The sequence below is a fragment of the Rhinopithecus bieti genome, unplaced genomic scaffold, assembly GCF_001698545.2.
Source record: "Rhinopithecus bieti isolate Rb0 unplaced genomic scaffold, ASM169854v2 scaffold_12189, whole genome shotgun sequence".
Lineage (NCBI taxonomy): Eukaryota > Metazoa > Chordata > Mammalia > Primates > Cercopithecidae > Rhinopithecus > Rhinopithecus bieti.
The window spans coordinates 30,293-49,160 of NW_016807086.1; the positions used below are offsets into that span (position 1 = coordinate 30,293).

The window sequence follows — 18,868 nt, forward strand, 5'->3', positions numbered from 1 at the left end:
TTTCATCCTTCATCCCTCTCCCATCCTCCTACCTTTTGGAATCTCCAATGCCTATTTTTCCATTCTTTGTCTTCATGTGTACCAATTGTTTAGCTCCCACTTGTAAAAGAGAACATGCAGTTTTTGACTTTCTTTCTCTGAGTCATTTCACTTAGAGTAATGGCCTCCAGTTCCATCCATGTTGCTGCTAAAGACATGATTTCTTTCTCATGGCTGAGTAGTATTCCATGGCATGCATATATATATATCAGATTTTAACCCGATGGTCTGTTGATTCCATGACTTTGCTATTGTGAAAAGTGCTGTGATAAACATCTGAGTCAGCTGTCTTTTTGATAAAATGATTTCTTTTCCTTTGGGTACATGCCCACTAGTGGGATTGCTGGAATAGACTGTTTTTAACTACCAGGACAAGGTTACAGGATTAAGATCAGAAGATAAAATAACAATAATAGTAATTATTATTATTATTTATCACTTCAATATATAATAAAAAATTCATAAGAAAACACTTAACTTTTATTTTTCCATAGATACTTTTCATTTAACTTTTCTTCCTTTAAATACTTTTTTGTTGTTTCATTGAGTGGTTCTCTTGCTTCCAAACCAAGGCATGATTAACATGGATCAATCTGTATCTATTTAACAGGGACGAGTGATCCATATGTGAAGTTTAAAATTGGAGGAAAAGAAGTTTTTAGAAGTAAGATAATACACAAGAACCTCAACCCTGTGTGGGAAGAAAAAGCTTGCATTCTGGTTGATCATCTTAGGGAGCCATTGTATATAAAGGTGAGACATTTGTTTGTTTTTTTTCTGATAGAAACTGATGTGGAAATCCCTATTTACTGGGTTTTATCATGTTTCTTATCATGGTCTTATCATGATGAGAGTTTTCACCAGAGATGTGTTCTGCTATTCACCACTCTAATCTATTGATAATATGATAGAAGTGAGATAGAGGGAAGGAGGAGCTAGCAGGGGCATTTTTCCCCAGGACAGTTCTCTTGACAGTCGTTTAGAAAGATTATGAAGTATATCCCTTGTGCTTGGTATTGCCAACTGATTTAGTGCACTTTGGGAGCATATGAAAATAAGTTTCCATATAAGCTAACAGAAAGGAGAGTTTACACAGAACCCAGTCTTTCTGTTTACAAGTTGTATTATTTAAGATCTGCCATTTCTGGTTGCAAGCAAAATGCTTTACTTGGAACATGAGAAGGGTGGAGGTGATGGGGAGAAAATTCCTATCTCTATTAGATTACCAAAATGGGGGGTGGGGTAGGGAGACTTTCCTCTCATTTGTTGTGATTAAAAGAAAGAGAAGAACTTGAGGAATTGCAACCTAGTTCCTATTCTGAGCCCTATTCCTTATTTTATTTTCATGCCCAGCTTTTCTTTAATTCGTATCTCTAGGTGCTTACATTCTTTTTTGCTCCTAGGCTCTGACTGTTCATTCAGTGACCAGACCTTTTTCTACTTTTACCATAACAGCACATATCCCACCCTTTTCCCTAAGTTGTCACTACTGGCACATGAGCCAGAAATCTCATCTTTCAGCAATCACTAGGCATACTTCTTCCCCTCATATCATCATTGTATTGCCTCTAGTTGTTTCTTTCCTCCACAGAAAGGAACAAGAAATAATCAAGTTGTTACTGAAATTATGAGAGGATAGTTTATAAGAAGGTTGGAAAGAGAATCTCCTAATCTCCTAAGTATACAGTTAATAATTTTCTATAAGTCATTAGAGGGAAAATAGACACACACTTGCATAATAAATTGTCTCCATTGGACATTGGCTAAAGAAAATCTATTAAATAGCTTTTTTTTTTTTTTTTTTTTTTTTGAGAGAGAGAGTCTCACTGTCACCCAGGCGGGAGTACAGTGGCACAATCTTGGCTCACTGCAACCTCCATCTCCCGGGTTCAAGCCATTCCCTTGCCTCAGCCTCCTCAGTAGCTGGGATTACAGGTACTCACCACCATGCCTAGTTTTTGTAATTTTAGTAGAGACAGCATTTCACCATGCTGGCCAGGCTGGTCTTGAACTCCTGACCTCAAGTGATCTGCATGCCTTAGCCTCCCAAAGTGCTGGGATTACAGGCATGAGCCACCGTGCCCGGCCATAAATAGTATTATTGAACTGTCTTTAACTACATAATATGGGATGACACCATAATGTTAATATGAGAGTGTGCATAGCCAACCCTTCTCCCACAAAAGGGAAGACCTTTACGGTCAGAGATGTTTCTTCGCTGCTCCTCACTTCTAGAGAGAAAGAAATATCCACATGAGAAAAAAAAGGAGTTATCTTTGTAATAAAGAGCTGAGATAGGCAATGAAAAAGGAATAAGGAAAAGACAAGTGGCCCTTGAAGGAAGTATTATTTCTTGGGTGGGGATGTGGGGGATCAGGAGACATGAGTTAGAGCAATGGCAGTTATGAAGAAAATGGTCAGGAAAGAAAGCAGGTGTTAATAAGGACAGCAACAGGCTGTTTGGATCTCATTAATGTTGCTGAAGTGCAAAATCATGAAAAGAAAGAAGTTTATTTTTAATTACTTCTACTTTGGATCTATCTTTCATTAGTGGGATATTACTCCATGAAAGAACCATGTGGCTGTCCTGTCTTTGAAAGGGTTACATATGAACTTCCCCCAAATTATGGTAGATATTGGTCAGGTGCTTTTGTTATTCTCTTGTGCTCAAGAATAAGTATTCATCTATGTAGAAATCCAAATGTCAAAATGCATTTTTCAAAAGAAATATCTTACTAGGCTCAAAAAGAAATAGACAAAAAACTGAAGTATACAAAAAAAGAATGGTGGTGTTCTGACTTATAAGTGGGAGCTACATAATGTGCACACATGGACATAGACAGTGGAATGATAAACAGTGGACTTGGAAGGATGAGCGGGTAGCAAGGGGCTAGATGATGAAAAATTCCTTAATGGGTACAGTGTATGTTACTCAGATGATGGATACCCTGAAAATCCTGACTTGACTGCTATGCACAGTCTACACATGGAACACAACTACACTTGCACCCCATAAATTCATACTTTTTTTTTTTTTTGACAGAGTCTCGCTCTGTCGCCCAGGCTGGAGTGCAGTGGCACAATCTTGGCTCACTGCAAGCTCCATCTCCTGGGTTCACGCCATTCTCCTGCCTCAGCCTCCTGAGTAGCTGGAACTACAGGCACCTGCCACCATGCCTGGCTATTTTTTTGTATTTTTTAGTAGAGAAGGAGTTTCACCGTGTTAGCCAGGATGATCTCGATCTCCTGACCTCGTGATCCGCCCACCTTGGCCTCCCAAAGTGCTGGGATTACAGGCGCGAGCCACTGCACCAGGCCAAAATTGTGTAAATTGTGGCAGAAATGGTCTTGACTTGAGAACAAGAATATACACATATGTATTTATATGTATAAATATACAGTATAGGTGTATATATGCATGTATCTATACATATACTGTATATATATAGTCTACATATATACAGTACACATACATATACTATAAATGTACATATGCTGTAAATGAAGACAGCAACACTGTATGCAGGTCAGAAGGCTTGGCTAATGACACAGTATGAGTAAAGAAGCTAAGAAAGAAAGCCCAAAGGTTGTTGAACTTTTTTTCAAATCACTTTGAGCTTTCAATATATAAGATTATGTAGCCACAATTTAACTTCTACCATACAGAAGAGAATACACAGTCATTTTAAAATATTTTAATACTTTTACTTACATTTCTACATTGTTATTTTTTACATTTCTATATAAGAAAGACAAGTTAAATAGGAAACATACAAGTCTCTGAGACACTAGTACACATATAAAATGATGTTACTTTATTATATGCAATACTTTATAATATTTTAAAAGTATTAAATATACTTTTTAAATGCTTTCCTATTTTTTTCAGTTGATTTTCATTTTCTGTAAAATGCCTACGGCTTTTCTTGGAAGAAAATCTCTAACTTTTTGCTTTATTTTTTCCATTATTTGTGTTCCATTTTTTGCCTAATCTTGAAGGAAGAATCAAATAAGGTACCTTGGTGGAAATAATATTTGAAGTCATTAGAATTTCATAAAAATTGCATCATTTTTATTGTCTCTGTGCAGGCCTGTGTGTTTGACTGAGTTCTGATATGATGCCCACATCCTCCACAACAGATTATTACTTACTTGCCCAAAAGATTTTTTAGGGACTAATCAATGCTGTAGTGACTGAGAGAATGAAATGCATCTGTGAACTAGATAATTATAACACATTAAGTATACAACCCTCCTATCTATAGTTACAGGGAAAAGAAGAGTCCATCAGTAGCCTGTAATCTGATTTCTATCAATGTAAAAATTGCCAAGGAAAACAAAATTCAATTCTGAGCCAAAGTTATAAAAGTGCATTCAAGTTGAAGTGCTTGTACCTTTTCTAGTAAAACATTGTATTTTAAAAAATCTTGGAACTGTCATTAAAAAAAAAAACTACACAAAATAAAATATTCTTTGCAATTGGTTGGAATTTGTGTAACTTTTAATTTGAATGAAAAGAACATATTCTGTGCAGGTGAGAACAAGGGTTGGAGAAATAGCTATACAACCTATATATAATAAGGTAAGAATAGAAGCTTGGAGTTAAAATGCAGTGCTTTTAATTGAGACAGGAGCCACTTTAGTCTGCCCTGTATTCACAGTGATGCTCTAACACACATCTAATAGGATAAATTTGACACCCATTTCAGTTGAATTCAAATTCTCCATTGTTATTTCATTGACATTATTATCCCAGGTTCACAGTGAACACCAGAATTACAGTAGAAGAGATAAAAGTAACATAAAGGGGAATCTATTTATGTAAATTGTTGTTTGTTTGGCCTAATCATGAGTTGGAGATTGGAGTATTAATTGGGAGCACTCTTCTAAAAAATAGAAACATTTTGATAGATTAGAAAAATAATTGTATGGGACCACATAACTGTGTCTAAGATGGTCATTTTAACAAATTGGACATTTCCTTAAATAATTCATTTCTTTTATTTTTTTTTATTATTATACTTTATGTTCTAGGGTACATGTGCACAATGTGCAGTTTTGTTATATATGTATACATGTGCCATGTTGATGTGCTGCACCCATTAACTCGTCATTTACATTAGGTATATCTCCTAATGCTATCCCCACCCCCCCTTCCACCCCACAACAGGCCCCGGTGTGTGATGTTCCCCTTACTGTGTCCAAGTGTTCTCATTGTTCAATTCCCACCTATGTATGCGGAGAACATGCAGGTGTTTGGTTTTCTGTTCTTGCGATACGTTTGCTGAGAATGATGTTTCCTGCTGCATCCATGTCCCTACAAAGCGGCACGAACCTCATCCGTTTTTCTATGGCTGCTATTAGTATTCCAATGGTGTTATATGTGCCAAATTTTCTTATCAGTCTGTCATTGATGGACTTTGAGCTTAGATTCCAAGTCTCCTTTGCCATTGCGTGAATAAGTGCTGCAATAAACATACCATGTTCATCGTTCTTTATAGGCAGCATTGCTTATACTCCTTTGGGTATTACCCCAGTTAATGGATGGCTGGGTCAAATGGTAAATTTTACGTTCTAGATCCTTTGAGGAATCACCACACTGTTCTTCCACAATGGTTGAACTAGTTTACAGTGCCCACCACAGTGTTAAAGTGTTCCTATTTCTCCACATCCTCTCCAGCACCTGTTGTTTTCTGACTTTTTAATGATTCATTTCTATCCAAGCTTAAGAGTTAAAGTTGAAAATGTTACTCTAAGCTCTGTTTAAGTTAAGGACCACATTACTGTCCTGTCCAAAATTATTTGTCAGTAGCTTATAAGGGCACTTTAAAAGTGTCATATACCAATGATTCTCATCCCTGGTTGTACACCAGAGTTATTCATAAAGGTTTAAAGAATCTAGAGGTACAAGTTTCACTTGCTAAGACTCTGATTCAGGACCTCCAAAGTAGAGTCCAAGCTTCTGTATTTTTAAAACACCTCAATAGGTTATTGTGAGGCACAGGTAGGGAGCCACTTTTCTGGACATTTAAATGGAAACAACTGTCAGGAGGTCCAGAGTGGCATGCTTCTTTATTCAAGTCTAGTGGGGAAGTGTGAGCTGCTTTGTCCCAACATTCCCAGCAAAGTACTGAATCCATTCCAGATGGGCCAGCTCATATCACATGCCTATTTACTGGCCAAAGATATGGAAGTGGCTTAATGGCTAGCAAAGGTTGCCTTTATTTTTAAAGGCAATGGTGAAGTCAGTGTCTATTGAACCATATGGATCTTCAAAGAGAAAATTGGGAGCCCATAGAAAAGGTAAAAGGGATATATGTTGGGAAAATCCACAACTAATATCCCTAACAGAGAACCCAAACTAGGGTTCATTAGGATCCTAGGGGAGCTATTGAGGCAGTAATGATGAGGAAGCTCTGATGAGAACTGGAGAGGCAGAAATAGGATTAGGCTATATCATTTACCTTTGATATAGTTAACTACTTCCTCTATCTTAACATTCTTTCTTCAGTTTGTTTTCAGGATACCACTCTCCTGGTCTTCCTGCTCCCTCAGTAGCTGTTGCTTCTCAGTCTCCTCTCTGGATCCTTCTCCCAGACTTTAAAATATGTTAGTAGGCTCCATGGCCTAAGCCTGAACTAATGTTCCAGTACTCTTCTCTTGCTTACTACTTTCAGCCTCACTGACCCCTGGCCAGTTTCCTCAGTGCCTTTCTATTTCCTGTTCCCTCCTTGTGGAAGACACTTTCCTCTTCACGGAATGCACTTTCCTATTCCCTCATTATGAAACACACTTTTCCCATCATGGGGAAATACCTTCCACTCTGATTGTCCTTTCTGAACATCGTGTATAAATAGTAGTTCCCATCACTCTAGTACTCTGAAATAATTTTCTCCTTAGCACTTATCACTATTACTTGGCATATGTATTTCTTTATTGCCTATCTCTCACCACCCCATATGTAAGCTCTAAGAAATCAAAGACTCACTGTTTTGATCACTGCTGTATTTCAAATGCCTAGAACAGTACCTGGAACATTGTGGGTGCTCACCAAATATTTTTCAAATAAATGTATTAATAAATGCATGAATCATTTTGAACTGCCAAATTAAAACTTCCCAGAAGCCATAATTACCTATAGACATTTCCTCAGTCATTTGAGCTAGAAATTGAAGCCAGTTGAGTTTTCTATTAAAAACAAAAGCCAAAGCATTTTAACTGGTACACTTCCCAATGGATTTTCCGTAAACAGTAAGGTGAATTTGTTGTTTAAAATTAAATATTTATTGTTCTAAACTCACTTGAGAATGCAGAAGATGTTACCAAGTCCCAAGCAACTTCTACCTGCTATCTGATGTTTCCAACTAATGGTGTGAAGGCTCCATGAAAGAAAGAATCTCATCTAATTCATTCATGTTTTAATTCCAGTCCCTAAGATATATTTGTGAAATTTAAACACACTCTGTTTATGATACTTGATACAACAAGATTTGAATATTGTGTCTTACTAACCCTAGGATTTGGGGAGAAAACAACATGTGCTTTTTCAGCGTTGGATTCATTATCTGAAAAATAGAAACAACAATACCTTGTTAACTGGGTTGTGCCTAGTAAATATTGAATAAACATTAATAAGCATTAACTGTGCTTGTTGTTAGTGCAGTGGGAGTACCTTTTCCTATTTTATATCTCTCCTATGCTCTGTATTTCTGAAGCTCACCTAGAGCAATGCTCCCTCTGACAAATAAATAGTATGTAGAGCTTGGAACCAAGTAGCATAGCTAATAATTTCATTAATGCATGGATTCTAGTGTTTCCTTTTCTTCCCATGTGTATGCCTTTGCAGATTAATAGGAATTGAGAGCTAAAGTACACATCTAGCAGTCGGATAATAGGAAAGACTCTCACTATGAGAGTGAAAAGACGTTGGATGTTGAATCGCCCAGTTGGGCTGTCTGCACTAATAAATTCACTGGATTCACAGCTCTCCACCTCATATGTGTGGGTGAACCTCAGGTGATCTCACTGATTATATGCCACCCATTTTCTCTCCCAAGACTTTAAGCCTAAGGGTGATATGATTAGATAAGATTCCACAAGAGAAATTTCTCTGGTGTTTTGGTGTAAATTGTATGTTGTAAAATACACTGCTGCAGCCACTTGCAAATACAGAGATGTCAGTTGCCTAAGATGTGCAATACATGCATGTGCTATGCCACTGAGCAGATGACTAATGCTCAGAAGTGTAATTGATCAAGGAGAATATTTATTGCAGGAGTGCTGAGCTTTCTACAATAAATGCAGTCTTGAAAGGTTGTATGTAAATCAAATGACTGCAAATTGAATAATTTAAAAGGCATTAGGGGAGCTTATTACTTAAATAAATCCCCATGTGACTCTTCAAATCTAAGAATCCTTTTGTAACGCAAAGTATTTATCTTTTTATTTAAGTATCAATTTTTTACATATTAAGTTTTCTTAAATTGAAGTACACCTGTAATACGGAAGAAACAACAACAACAACAGCAACAAAAACCCAGCAACTGATTCAGGGCTGCTCTGCTTTGAGCTTCCTAACTGTTGTGCCAAGAATTGAGCATAGGAGTGCAGGGCTATCGATTCAGCTTCATGGATTCTCACATTCTGGAGCAGCCAAAGGCCTGGGTCATCCATTCAAGAGCAGATTTATCTGGTTATGCTCAATTACTCCAGTGTTCAATACAAATGTTTTCTGTCTGAAAAGGTCAAGAAGTGACAGCTCTACATTTCATCTGGTAGCATTTTTTTTTTTCATTGTGAAGGGTTTCCCTGATCTTCCTTCCTTACTTCCTCACTTTCTTTTCATTCTCTCTTCTTTTCCTTAAAGCACTTATCAGAATTTGTAACTGTGTATCACCCATGCACTTCCTTGTTTAATGTCTGTCTCCCTCACTAAACTGTAAGCATTGAGAATGGCAGTTATGCTTACCACTGTTTACTCAGTTGCTAGCATATTGCCTGGCACATAATAAGTACTTAGTATTGGCTGAGGGAATGAACGAGTGACAAAATTAATAGATGAATGGAAGTTAGCCAGTTCCCATTCACTTAGCATCCTTTGGAAATGGCCCTAACTTGTCTAGCTCTGAACTATCCCTCCAGCATCCTTCCATTCTCTGTCTCTCTCCATTTACTTCAACCCCACTCGTTTCTTGCTGATCACAACTGATGTGTGAAACACTTCAGTCCCTCTCCTGGGCTTGCCATTTCCTTCAGCTGGAGGGCTCTTGCTCATACTAGCATAGCATACTCCTTCCCATTATTTGGGTGTCTACACAAATATCCTTTCTCAGAGAGGAGTTCCTGGTCTCCTCATCTAAAATAGCAGCTCCCCACACACCTCTTAGACATTTATTTGCTCCATGGCACTTATAACTGAACTGTATTTAGGTGTTTATAGGCCGTCTCAGACTCTCCATGTAGAATCCAAGAGGTCAGAGACATTGTCTGTCTTACTTACCACAGAGTGAATAAGAACCACACAAGACATAGAGAAGATACTGGATAGAGAGTATTGACAAAAGGAAGAAGTGCATTATCTCTTTCTTTTCCTTTCATTTTAGTTTTTTTGTTGTTAGTCATATTCGTATTATCCCCCAGTAATTGTTTGTGACAATAAAACTTTATTTTAACTTAACCTTAGTAAAACTTTATAAAGTACATTAATTGTAGTGTCTTTTACTTATTTGTATGTTTAAAGTGGCATTGTCCTATATCACAAAATGTATCTTTAATGGCCTAAAAATATAAAGATATTGGAATCATATTCTCATCAATCATAGCCCAATATGAAAGACATACTTGTTGAATTATATACTTCTTCCCACATTTTTGAAGATTTATTATATTTTATTTGATTGTTACATCTACCTTAAAGTTCTATTTGATATAATCAATCAGTAATATTAAGTAAAAAATAAAATGTAATTTTCTTTAAGTATTTTGTGAGACTCTAATATTCCAAAGTATAAAAACAATTATTTTAAAAAATAAATATTAGTATGCTTTTGGTGACGCAGACAACCAACATTTTATGACCAAGACATTATCACATAAAGCTTATATTGGACATATTTATAACAAGGCTTTTTCTCTTTGGCTTCTCAGGTATTTGACTATGATTTTGGACTACAAGATGACTTTATGGGCTCAGCCTTTCTGGATCTGACACAATTGGAGTTAAACAGGTAACTTTTGAACTGTTGTAATATCACCACCCCTTGTCAGGCAGTGGGCTTGTGTAACAGAAAATTTCAGCTGATCTGGGGTCTAGTTCTGTCATTTACAGTGGTGAGCCTTCATGCTAGTCAGCCTTTCTCAAATCCATCTTCCTCACTTACTCAGTGGAAATAATGGCATCTTCCCTGACTGCCTCATTCAACAACTTTTCAACCAAAAACTTCTTGGATGCCTACCTGCTGTGTTTCCCAGTGTCATGAGCATCCATGTGAAGAGACCACCAAACAGACTTTGTGTGAGCAATAAAGCTTTTTAATCACCTGGGTGCAGGCAGGCTGAGTCCGAAAAGAGAGTCAGCCAACGGAGATAGGGGTGGGGCTGTTTTACAGGATTTGGATATGAAAGGAAAATTACAGTCAAAGGGGGTGGTTCTCTGGCAGGCAGGGGTGGGGGGTCACAAGGTGCTCAGTGGGGGAGCTTTTGAGCCAGGATGAGCCAGGAAAAGGAATTTCACAAGGTAATGTTATCAGTTAAGGCAGGAACAGGCCATTTTCACTTCTTTTGTGGTGGAATGTCATCAGTTAAGGCAGGAACATCTGGGTGTGTACATGCCATCTGGGTTTATAAGGCCATCTGGGTGTGTATGTGCAGTTCACAGGGGATATGATGGCTTAACTTTGACTCAGAGGCCTGACATTCCTGTCTTCTTATATTAATAAGAAAAATAAAACAAAATAGTGTTGAAGTGTTGGGGTGGTGAAAATTTTTGGGGGGTGGTATGGAGAGAGAATGGGCGATGTTTCTTAGAGCTGCTTCAAGTGGGATTAGGGGCAGCGTGAAAACCTAGAGTGGAAGAGATTAAGCTGAAGGAAGATTTTGTGGTAAGAGGCAATATTGTGGGGTTGTTAGAAGGAACATTTGTCATATACAATGATTGGTGATGGTCTGGATGCGGTTTTGTATGAATTGAAAAACTAAACAGAAGACACAAGCTCTGAATAAGAGAAGGAAAAAGATAGGTATTAAAGGACTAAGAATCGGGAGGACCTAGGACATCTAATTAGAGAGAGCCTAAGGGGGGTCAGTGTAATTACTTGCTTGGTTGCTGAGTTTTTAGACTCTTAAGTGTTTCGGGTGCAGTCCAAGTTGGTCTGGTGTCTGGAATGAGGCTGGGACCTAATAAAAAGGAGCGTCCACACAGGAGCTCGAATGGGCTGGAACCTGTAGCATTCCGAGGACAGGCCTGAATTCTGAGAAGGGAAAGTGGTAAAAGTATTGTCTAGTCCTTTTAAAGTTGGTGACTGAGCTTGATGTGGTGTGTTTTTAAAAGACCATTAGTCTGTTCTACCTTTCCTAAACATTGAGGACGGTAAAGGACATAAAGGTTTCACTGAATACAAAGAGCCTGAGAAACTGCTTGGGTGATTTGTCTAATAAAGGCCGGTCTGCTATCAGACTGTATAGAGGTGGGAAGGCCAAACCGAGGAATTATGTCTGACAGAAGGGAAGAAATGGCTGTGGTGGCCTTCTCAGACCCTGAAGGAAAGGCCACTACCTACCTAGTGAAAGTGTCCACCCAGACCAAGAAGTATTTTAGTTTCCTGACTCGAGGCATGTGAGTAAAGTCAATTTGCCCATCCTGGGAGGGGGCAAATCCCTGAGCTTGATGTGTAGGGAAGGGAGGGGGCCTGAGAAATTCCTGGGGAGTAGTAGAATAGCAGATGGAATACTGAGAAGTGATTTCCTTGAGGATAGATTTCTAGGATGGAAAGGAAATGAGAGGTTCTAAGAGACAAGCTAGCGGCTTGTAACCTCAATGGAAGAGGTTATGAAATGACGACAGAATAGAATGGGCCTGTGAGGCTGGAAGGAGATATTTTCCTTGGTCTAAGAACAATTTGCCTTGTGTGGGAAGAGATTGATAGGTGGAAGTTTCAGCGGGGGAGTAGGTGGGAGTGACCAGTGTGAAGGAGGAAAACTGCTGTGAGGGATAGAAGTTGGAATGCTAGCTCATTTTTTAGCTAACGTAATGTAAGCATTGTCCTGAGCGATGATATCTGATGCCTCTTGATGGCTGCTTTTTAGCTACCTTATCAGCATAAGTGTTGTCTTGAGCGATAGTGGGGGAAAGAAAATAGATTTTGGAAGTGATGAGAACTGTAGAGAGTGAATTGAGCATAGTTTGTGATTTGTAGGGCCTCAAACAGTATTAAAGCAGTGGCAGCTGCTGCAAGCAGACATGAGGGCTCGGCTAAAACAGTAAGGTCAAGTTGTTTGGACAGAAAGGGTACAGGACACGGTCCCGGCTCTTGTGTAAGAATTCTGACCACACTAACCATGCCTAGGAAGGAAAGGAGTTGTTGTTTTGTAGAAGGGATTGGAGTTTAGGAGATTAGCCAGACACAATCAGCAGGGAAAGCACGTGTGTTTGTAAGAGAATTATGCTGAGACAGGTAACAGATGAGGAAGAAATTTGGGCTTGACTGAAGTAATGGGGGCTGTCCGTGAAGCCTTGCGGCAGTACAGCCCAGGTAATTTGCTGCACCTGATGGGTGTCAAGGTCAGTCAAAGTGAAAGTGAAGAGAGGCTGGGATGAAGAGTGCAAAGGAATAGTAAGGAAAGTATGTTTGAGATCCAGAGCAGAATAATGGGTTGTGGAGGGAGGTATTGAGGATAGGAGAGTATATGGCTTTGGCACCATGGGGTGGATAGGCAGGACAATTTGGTTGATAAGGCACAGATCTTGAAATAACCTGTAAGCCTTGTCTGGTTTTAGGACAGGTAAAATTGGGGAATTGTAGAGAGTTTATAGGCTTTAAAAGGCCATGCTGTAACAGGCGAGGGATAATGGGCTTTAGTCCTTTTAAAGCGTGCTGCAGGATGGGATACTGGGGTTGAGCGGGGTAAGAGTGATTAGGTTTTAATGGGATGTAAGGGGTGCATGATCGGTCGCCAAGGAGGGAGTAGAGGTGTCCTATACTTGTGGTTTAAGGTGGGGAGATACAAAGGGAGGATGTGAAGGAGGCTTTGAACTGGGGGAAAGGGTGGCAGTGAGGTGTGGCTATAGTCCAGGAACAGTCAGGGAAGCAGATAATTTAGTTAAAATGTCTCATCCTAATAAGGGAGCTGGGCAGGTGGGGATAACTAAAAAACATTGCATAAAATAATGTTGTCTACCAGAGTAGGGGAGTTTTAAGAGGTTTAGAAGCCTGACCGTCAATACCCACAACAGTTATGGAGGCAAGGGAAACAGGCCTTTGAAAAGAAGATAATGTGGAGTTGGTAGCCTCCATTCTGATTAAGAAGGGTACGGACTTACCCACCACTGTGAGAGTTACCTGAAGCTCGGTGTCCGTGATGGTCCAGGGGGCTTCCAAGGCAATCGGGCAGCGTCAGTCTTCAGTCACTAAGCCAAGAAGATCTGGAAAGGAGTCAGTCAGAGCCTTGGGTCAAAGTTCCAGGAGCTCTGGAAGTGGCTGCCAGGTGAGTTGAACAGTCCCATTTTTCAGTGGGGTCCCACACAGATGGGACACGGCTTAGGAAGAATCCTGGGCTGCGGACATTCCTTGGCCTAGTTTCCAGATTTCCAGCACTTGAAGCAAGTTTCTGGGGGAGGCGGTCCTGGAGGAATGCCTGGCTGCTGTGGTTCAGGCATTTGGAAGTTCTTGTGCACTGGAGATGTGGCTGGGGTTTCTCTCATAGTGGAGGCAAGGAATTGCTACTCAGAAATACATTGCTACTTGGCTGCCTCTACTTTATTATTGTACAGCTTGAAGGCGAGGTTAATTAAATCCTGTGGTGGGGTTTGAGGGCCAGAATTTAATTTTGGGGGTTTTATTTAATGTTGGGAGTGGATTAGGTAATAAAATGTATATGGAGAATAAGACGGCCTTTTGACCTTTTAGGGTCTAGGGCTGTAAAGTGTCTCAGGGTTGCTGCCAAACGAGTCATGAACTGGGCTGGGTTTTTCATATTTGATGAAAAAGAGCCTAAATGCTAACTGATTTGGGAGAGGTTGGATAAAGAAAAAGGAGCATTAACCTTGACTATGCCTTTAGCTCCAGCCACCTTTTTAAGAGGAAATTGCTGGGCAGGTGCGGGAGGGCTAGTCACAGAACGAAACTGTAAGACAGACCGGGTGTGAGGAGGGGAGGTGATAAAAAGATTATAGGGTAGGGGAGCGGACGCTGAGGAAAAATTGGGACCTAGTTCAGCCTGGTGAGGAGGGGAGAGGTCAGATGGGTCTATAGAAAAGGAAGATTAGAAAACCTCAGCTACGCTTGGGGTTGAGACTGAGGGGACAGGTGGGAGGGAAAGAAGGAAGATTTGGGACGAGTTGCTTTGGAAACAGAGACTAGGAAGGGACCGATGTGTAAAAGAATGCCTGGATGTCAGGCACCTCAGACCGTTTGCCTATTTTATGACAAGAATTATTTAGATCTTGTAGGATGGAAAAATCGAAAGTGCTGTTTTCTGGCTATTTGGAACTACTGTCGAGTTTGTATTGGGGTCAAGCGGCATTGTAGAAGAAAATACGGCATTTAGGTTTTAGGTCAGGTGTGAGTTGAAGAAGTTTTAAGTTCTTAAGAACACAGGCTAAGGGAGAAGAAGGAGGAATGNGTTGTTTTGTAGAAGGGATTGGAGTTTAGGAGATTAGCCAGACACAATCAGCAGGGAAAGCACGTGTGTTTGTAAGAGAATTATGCTGAGACAGGTAACAGATGAGGAAGAAATTTGGGCTTGACTGAAGTAATGGGGCTGTCCGTGAAGCCTTGCGGCAGTACAGCCCAGGTAATTTGCTGCACCTGATGGGTGTCAAGGTCAGTCAAAGTGAAAGTGAAGAGAGGCTGGGATGAAGAGTGCAAAGGAATAGTAAGGAAAGTATGTTTGAGATCCAGAGCAGAATAATGGGTTGTGGAGGGAGGTATTGAGGATAGGAGAGTATATGGCTTTGGCACCATGGGGTGGATAGGCAGGACAATTTGGTTGATAAGGCACAGATCTTGAAATAACCTGTAAGCCTTGTCTGGTTTTAGGACAGGTAAAATTGGGGAATTGTAGAGAGTTTATAGGCTTTAAAAGGCCATGCTGTAACAGGCGAGGGATAATGGGCTTTAGTCCTTTTAAAGCGTGCTGCAGGATGGGATACTGGGGTTGAGCGGGGTAAGAGTGATTAGGTTTTAATGGGATGTAAGGGGTGCATGATCGGTCGCCAAGGAGGGAGTAGAGGTGTCCTATACTTGTGGTTTAAGGTGGGGAGATACAAAGGGAGGATGTGAAGGAGGCTTTGAACTGGGGAAAGGGTGGCAGTGAGGTGTGGCTATAGTCCAGGAACAGTCAGGGAAGCAGATAATTTAGTTAAAATGTCTCATCCTAATAAGGGAGCTGGGCAGGTGGGGATAACTAAAAAACATTGCATAAAATAATGTTGTCTACCAGAGTAGGGGAGTTTTAAGAGGTTTAGAAGCCTGACCGTCAATACCCACAACAGTTATGGAGGCAAGGGAAACAGGCCTTTGAAAAGAAGATAATGTGGAGTTGGTAGCCTCCATTCTGATTAAGAAGGGTACGGACTTACCCACCACTGTGAGAGTTACCTGAAGCTCGGTGTCCGTGATGGTCCAGGGGCTTCCAAGGCAATCGGGCAGCGTCAGTCTTCAGTCACTAAGCCAAGAAGATCTGGAAAGGAGTCAGTCAGAGCCTTGGGTCAAAGTTCCAGGAGCTCTGGAAGTGGCTGCCAGGTGAGTTGAACAGTCCCATTTTCAGTGGGGTCCCACACAGATGGGACACGGCTTAGGAAGAATCCTGGGCTGCGGACATTCCTTGGCCTAGTTTCCAGATTTCCAGCACTTGAAGCAAGTTTCTGGGGAGGCGGTCCTGGAGGAATGCCTGGCTGCTGTGGTTCAGGCATTTGGAAGTTCTTGTGCACTGGAGATGTGGCTGGGGTTTCTCTCATAGTGGAGGCAAGGAATTGCTACTCAGAAATACATTGCTACTTGGCTGCCTCTACTTTATTATTGTACAGCTTGAAGGCGAGGTTAATTAAATCCTGTGGTGGGGTTTGAGGGCCAGAATTTAATTTTGGGGTTTTATTTAATGTTGGGAGTGGATTAGGTAATAAAATGTATATGGAGAATAAGACGGCCTTTTGACCTTTTAGGGTCTAGGGCTGTAAAGTGTCTCAGGGTTGCTGCCAAACGAGTCATGAACTGTGCTGGGTTTTCATATTTGATGAAAAGAGCCTAAATGCTAACTGATTTGGGAGAGGTTGGATAAAGAAAAGGAGCATTAACCTTGACTATGTCTTTAACTCCAGCCACCTTTTAAGAGGAAATTGCTGGGCAGGTGCGGGAGGGCTAGTCACAGAACGAAACTGTAAGACAGACCGGGTGTGAGGAGGGGAGGTGATAAAAGATTATAGGGTAGGGGAGCGGACGCTGAGGAAAATTGGGACCTAGTTCAGCCTGGTGAGGAGGGGAGAGGTCAGATGGGTCTATAGAAAAGGAAGATTAGAAAACCTCAGCTACGCTTGGGGTTGAGACTGAGGGGACAGGTGGGAGGGAAAGAAGGAAGATTTGGGACGAGTTGCTTTGGAAACAGAGACTAGGAAGGGACCGATGTGTAAAAGAATGCCTGGATGTCAGGCACCTCAGACCGTTTGCCTATTTTATGACAAGAATTATTTAGATCTTGTAGGATGGAAAATCGAAAGTGCTGTTTTCTGGCTATTTGGAACTACTGTCGAGTTTGTATTGGGGTCAAGCGGCATTGTAGAAGAAAATACGGCATTTAGGTTTTAGGTCAGGTGTGAGTTGAAGAAGTTTTAAGTTCTTAAGAACACAGGCTAAGGGAGAAGAAGGAGGAATGGAGAATGGAAGGTTGCCCATAGTGAAGGAGGCAAGCCCAGAGAAAAGAGAGAGTAGAGACATGGAGAGAAGGGGTTGGGGGGTTCTTGCCCTCCAGAAAAGCGGGAAAGGGGTCAGGACGCAGAGATAAGGGGTTGGGGCACAGAGATAAGGGATTGGGAGTTTCTTGCCCCCCAGAAAAGTGGGAAAGGGGTAGAGACGTGGAGATAAGGGGTTGGGGGTTCTTAACCCCCAGAAAAGCAGAGAAGGGGTCAGGAGGTTCTTGCCCCCTAGAAAAGCAGAGAAGGGGTAGAGACAGGGAGAGAAGGGGTCTGGGGTTCTTGACCCTCCCCGCCAGAAAAGCAGTACTTGCCGCTAAGGATGAAGGACCAAGGCAGGCATCCCTTCGTGGTCAGACACCTCTGAAACATGAGTGAATAATCAGGCAGACGTCCCCGCGTGATTAAACACCAAGAGAAGACTGTCTTCCCGAGTCCGTGACCGGCGCCGGAGTTTTGGGTCCATGGATAAAAGGCATCGCCTTTGTCTCTACCAGAAAAGGAAAGGAACTGAAATTAAGAGAAAGGAGAGATTGAAGTGTGGCGCCAAGATTGAAAGGAAAAAGAGGTTGAGGGATAGTAAGAGAGGCTGGAGAACAGAATAAAAAGAGGCCCCTTATGGAATTTAAAATTGGTGAGATGTTCCTTGGGCTGGTGGGTCTGAGGACCTGAGATTGTAGGTGGATCTTTCTCACGGAGCAAAGAGCAGGAGGACGGGGTATTGATCTCCCAAGGGAGGTCCCCTGATCCGAGTCACGGCACTAAAATGTCATGTGCGTCCATGTAAAGAGACCACCAAACAGGCTTTGTGTGAGCAATAAAGCTTTTCAATCACCTGGGTGATGGCGGGCTGAGTCCGAAAAGAGAGTCAGCCAAGGGAGATGGGGTGGGGCTGTTTTACAGGATTTGGGTAGGTAAAGGAAAATTACAGTTAAAGGGGGTGGTTCTCTGGCGGGCAGGAGTGGGGGGATCACAAGGTGCTCAGTGGGGGAGCTTTTGAGCCAGGATGAGCCAGGAAAAGGAATTTCACAAGGTAATGTCATCAGTTAAGGCAGGAACAGGCCATTTTCACTTCTTTTGTGGTGGAATGTCATCAGTTAAGGCAGGAAGGAGCCATCTGGGTGTGTACATGCAGGTCACAGGGGATATGATGGCTTAGCTTTGGCTCGGAGGCCTGACACCCAGTACTGTGCTAAGCACCAGGAATCGAGAGATAAAAGACATATTCCTTCCTTTCATGTTGCCCATATGGTTTTAATGGGGCATAAAAAAAATGCATGTTAGTCATAATTATTAAGAATTGGACTACTATATATAAAATACAGTGTGTGCACTTTGCTTCAGAAACAGCAACTCTCTTGTCACTTGAGCCATGGTAGAATCTGATTTTGCCATTGCCAGATTACCAAGGAGTGCTCCTAAGGTGGAGGCAGGTTATTTGTATTTGCTCAGTTACATATCATTGCTTCCCTAGTTGCAAAGTTGCTATTGTTACTGGTATTAATCATCCCTTACACCTAATAATGGGCTTATATTTTTCAAAGTGAATTTCAACATAGGAACTAATAATTGATTTGTACTATAGAATAAAAAAATACCATTAGAAAAGATCATGCATGCTGAAATAGGCTGCAAAGAAAGCTGTGAAACCTTCTTTGATTTTTTTTTTTTTTTTTTTTTTTTTTTTTTTTTTTTTTTTTTTTTTTT

The 18,868-nt window shown here is 40.9% G+C and overlaps 1 protein-coding gene across 1 annotated transcript in view; it reads left to right on the forward strand.

Annotated features, from left to right (window-relative positions):
- Positions 1 to 649: 649 nt before the first annotated feature.
- Positions 650 to 18,868, forward strand: part of LOC108534654 (multiple C2 and transmembrane domain-containing protein 1-like) — a gene marked incomplete at its 5' end in the record, with an annotated part of 262,224 nt that continues 244,005 nt past the window's right edge. The window contains 2 exon segments of the mRNA XM_017880123.1: positions 650 to 792; positions 10,186 to 10,265. Of these exon segments, the coding sequence (XP_017735612.1) occupies positions 650 to 792; positions 10,186 to 10,265 (223 nt within the window).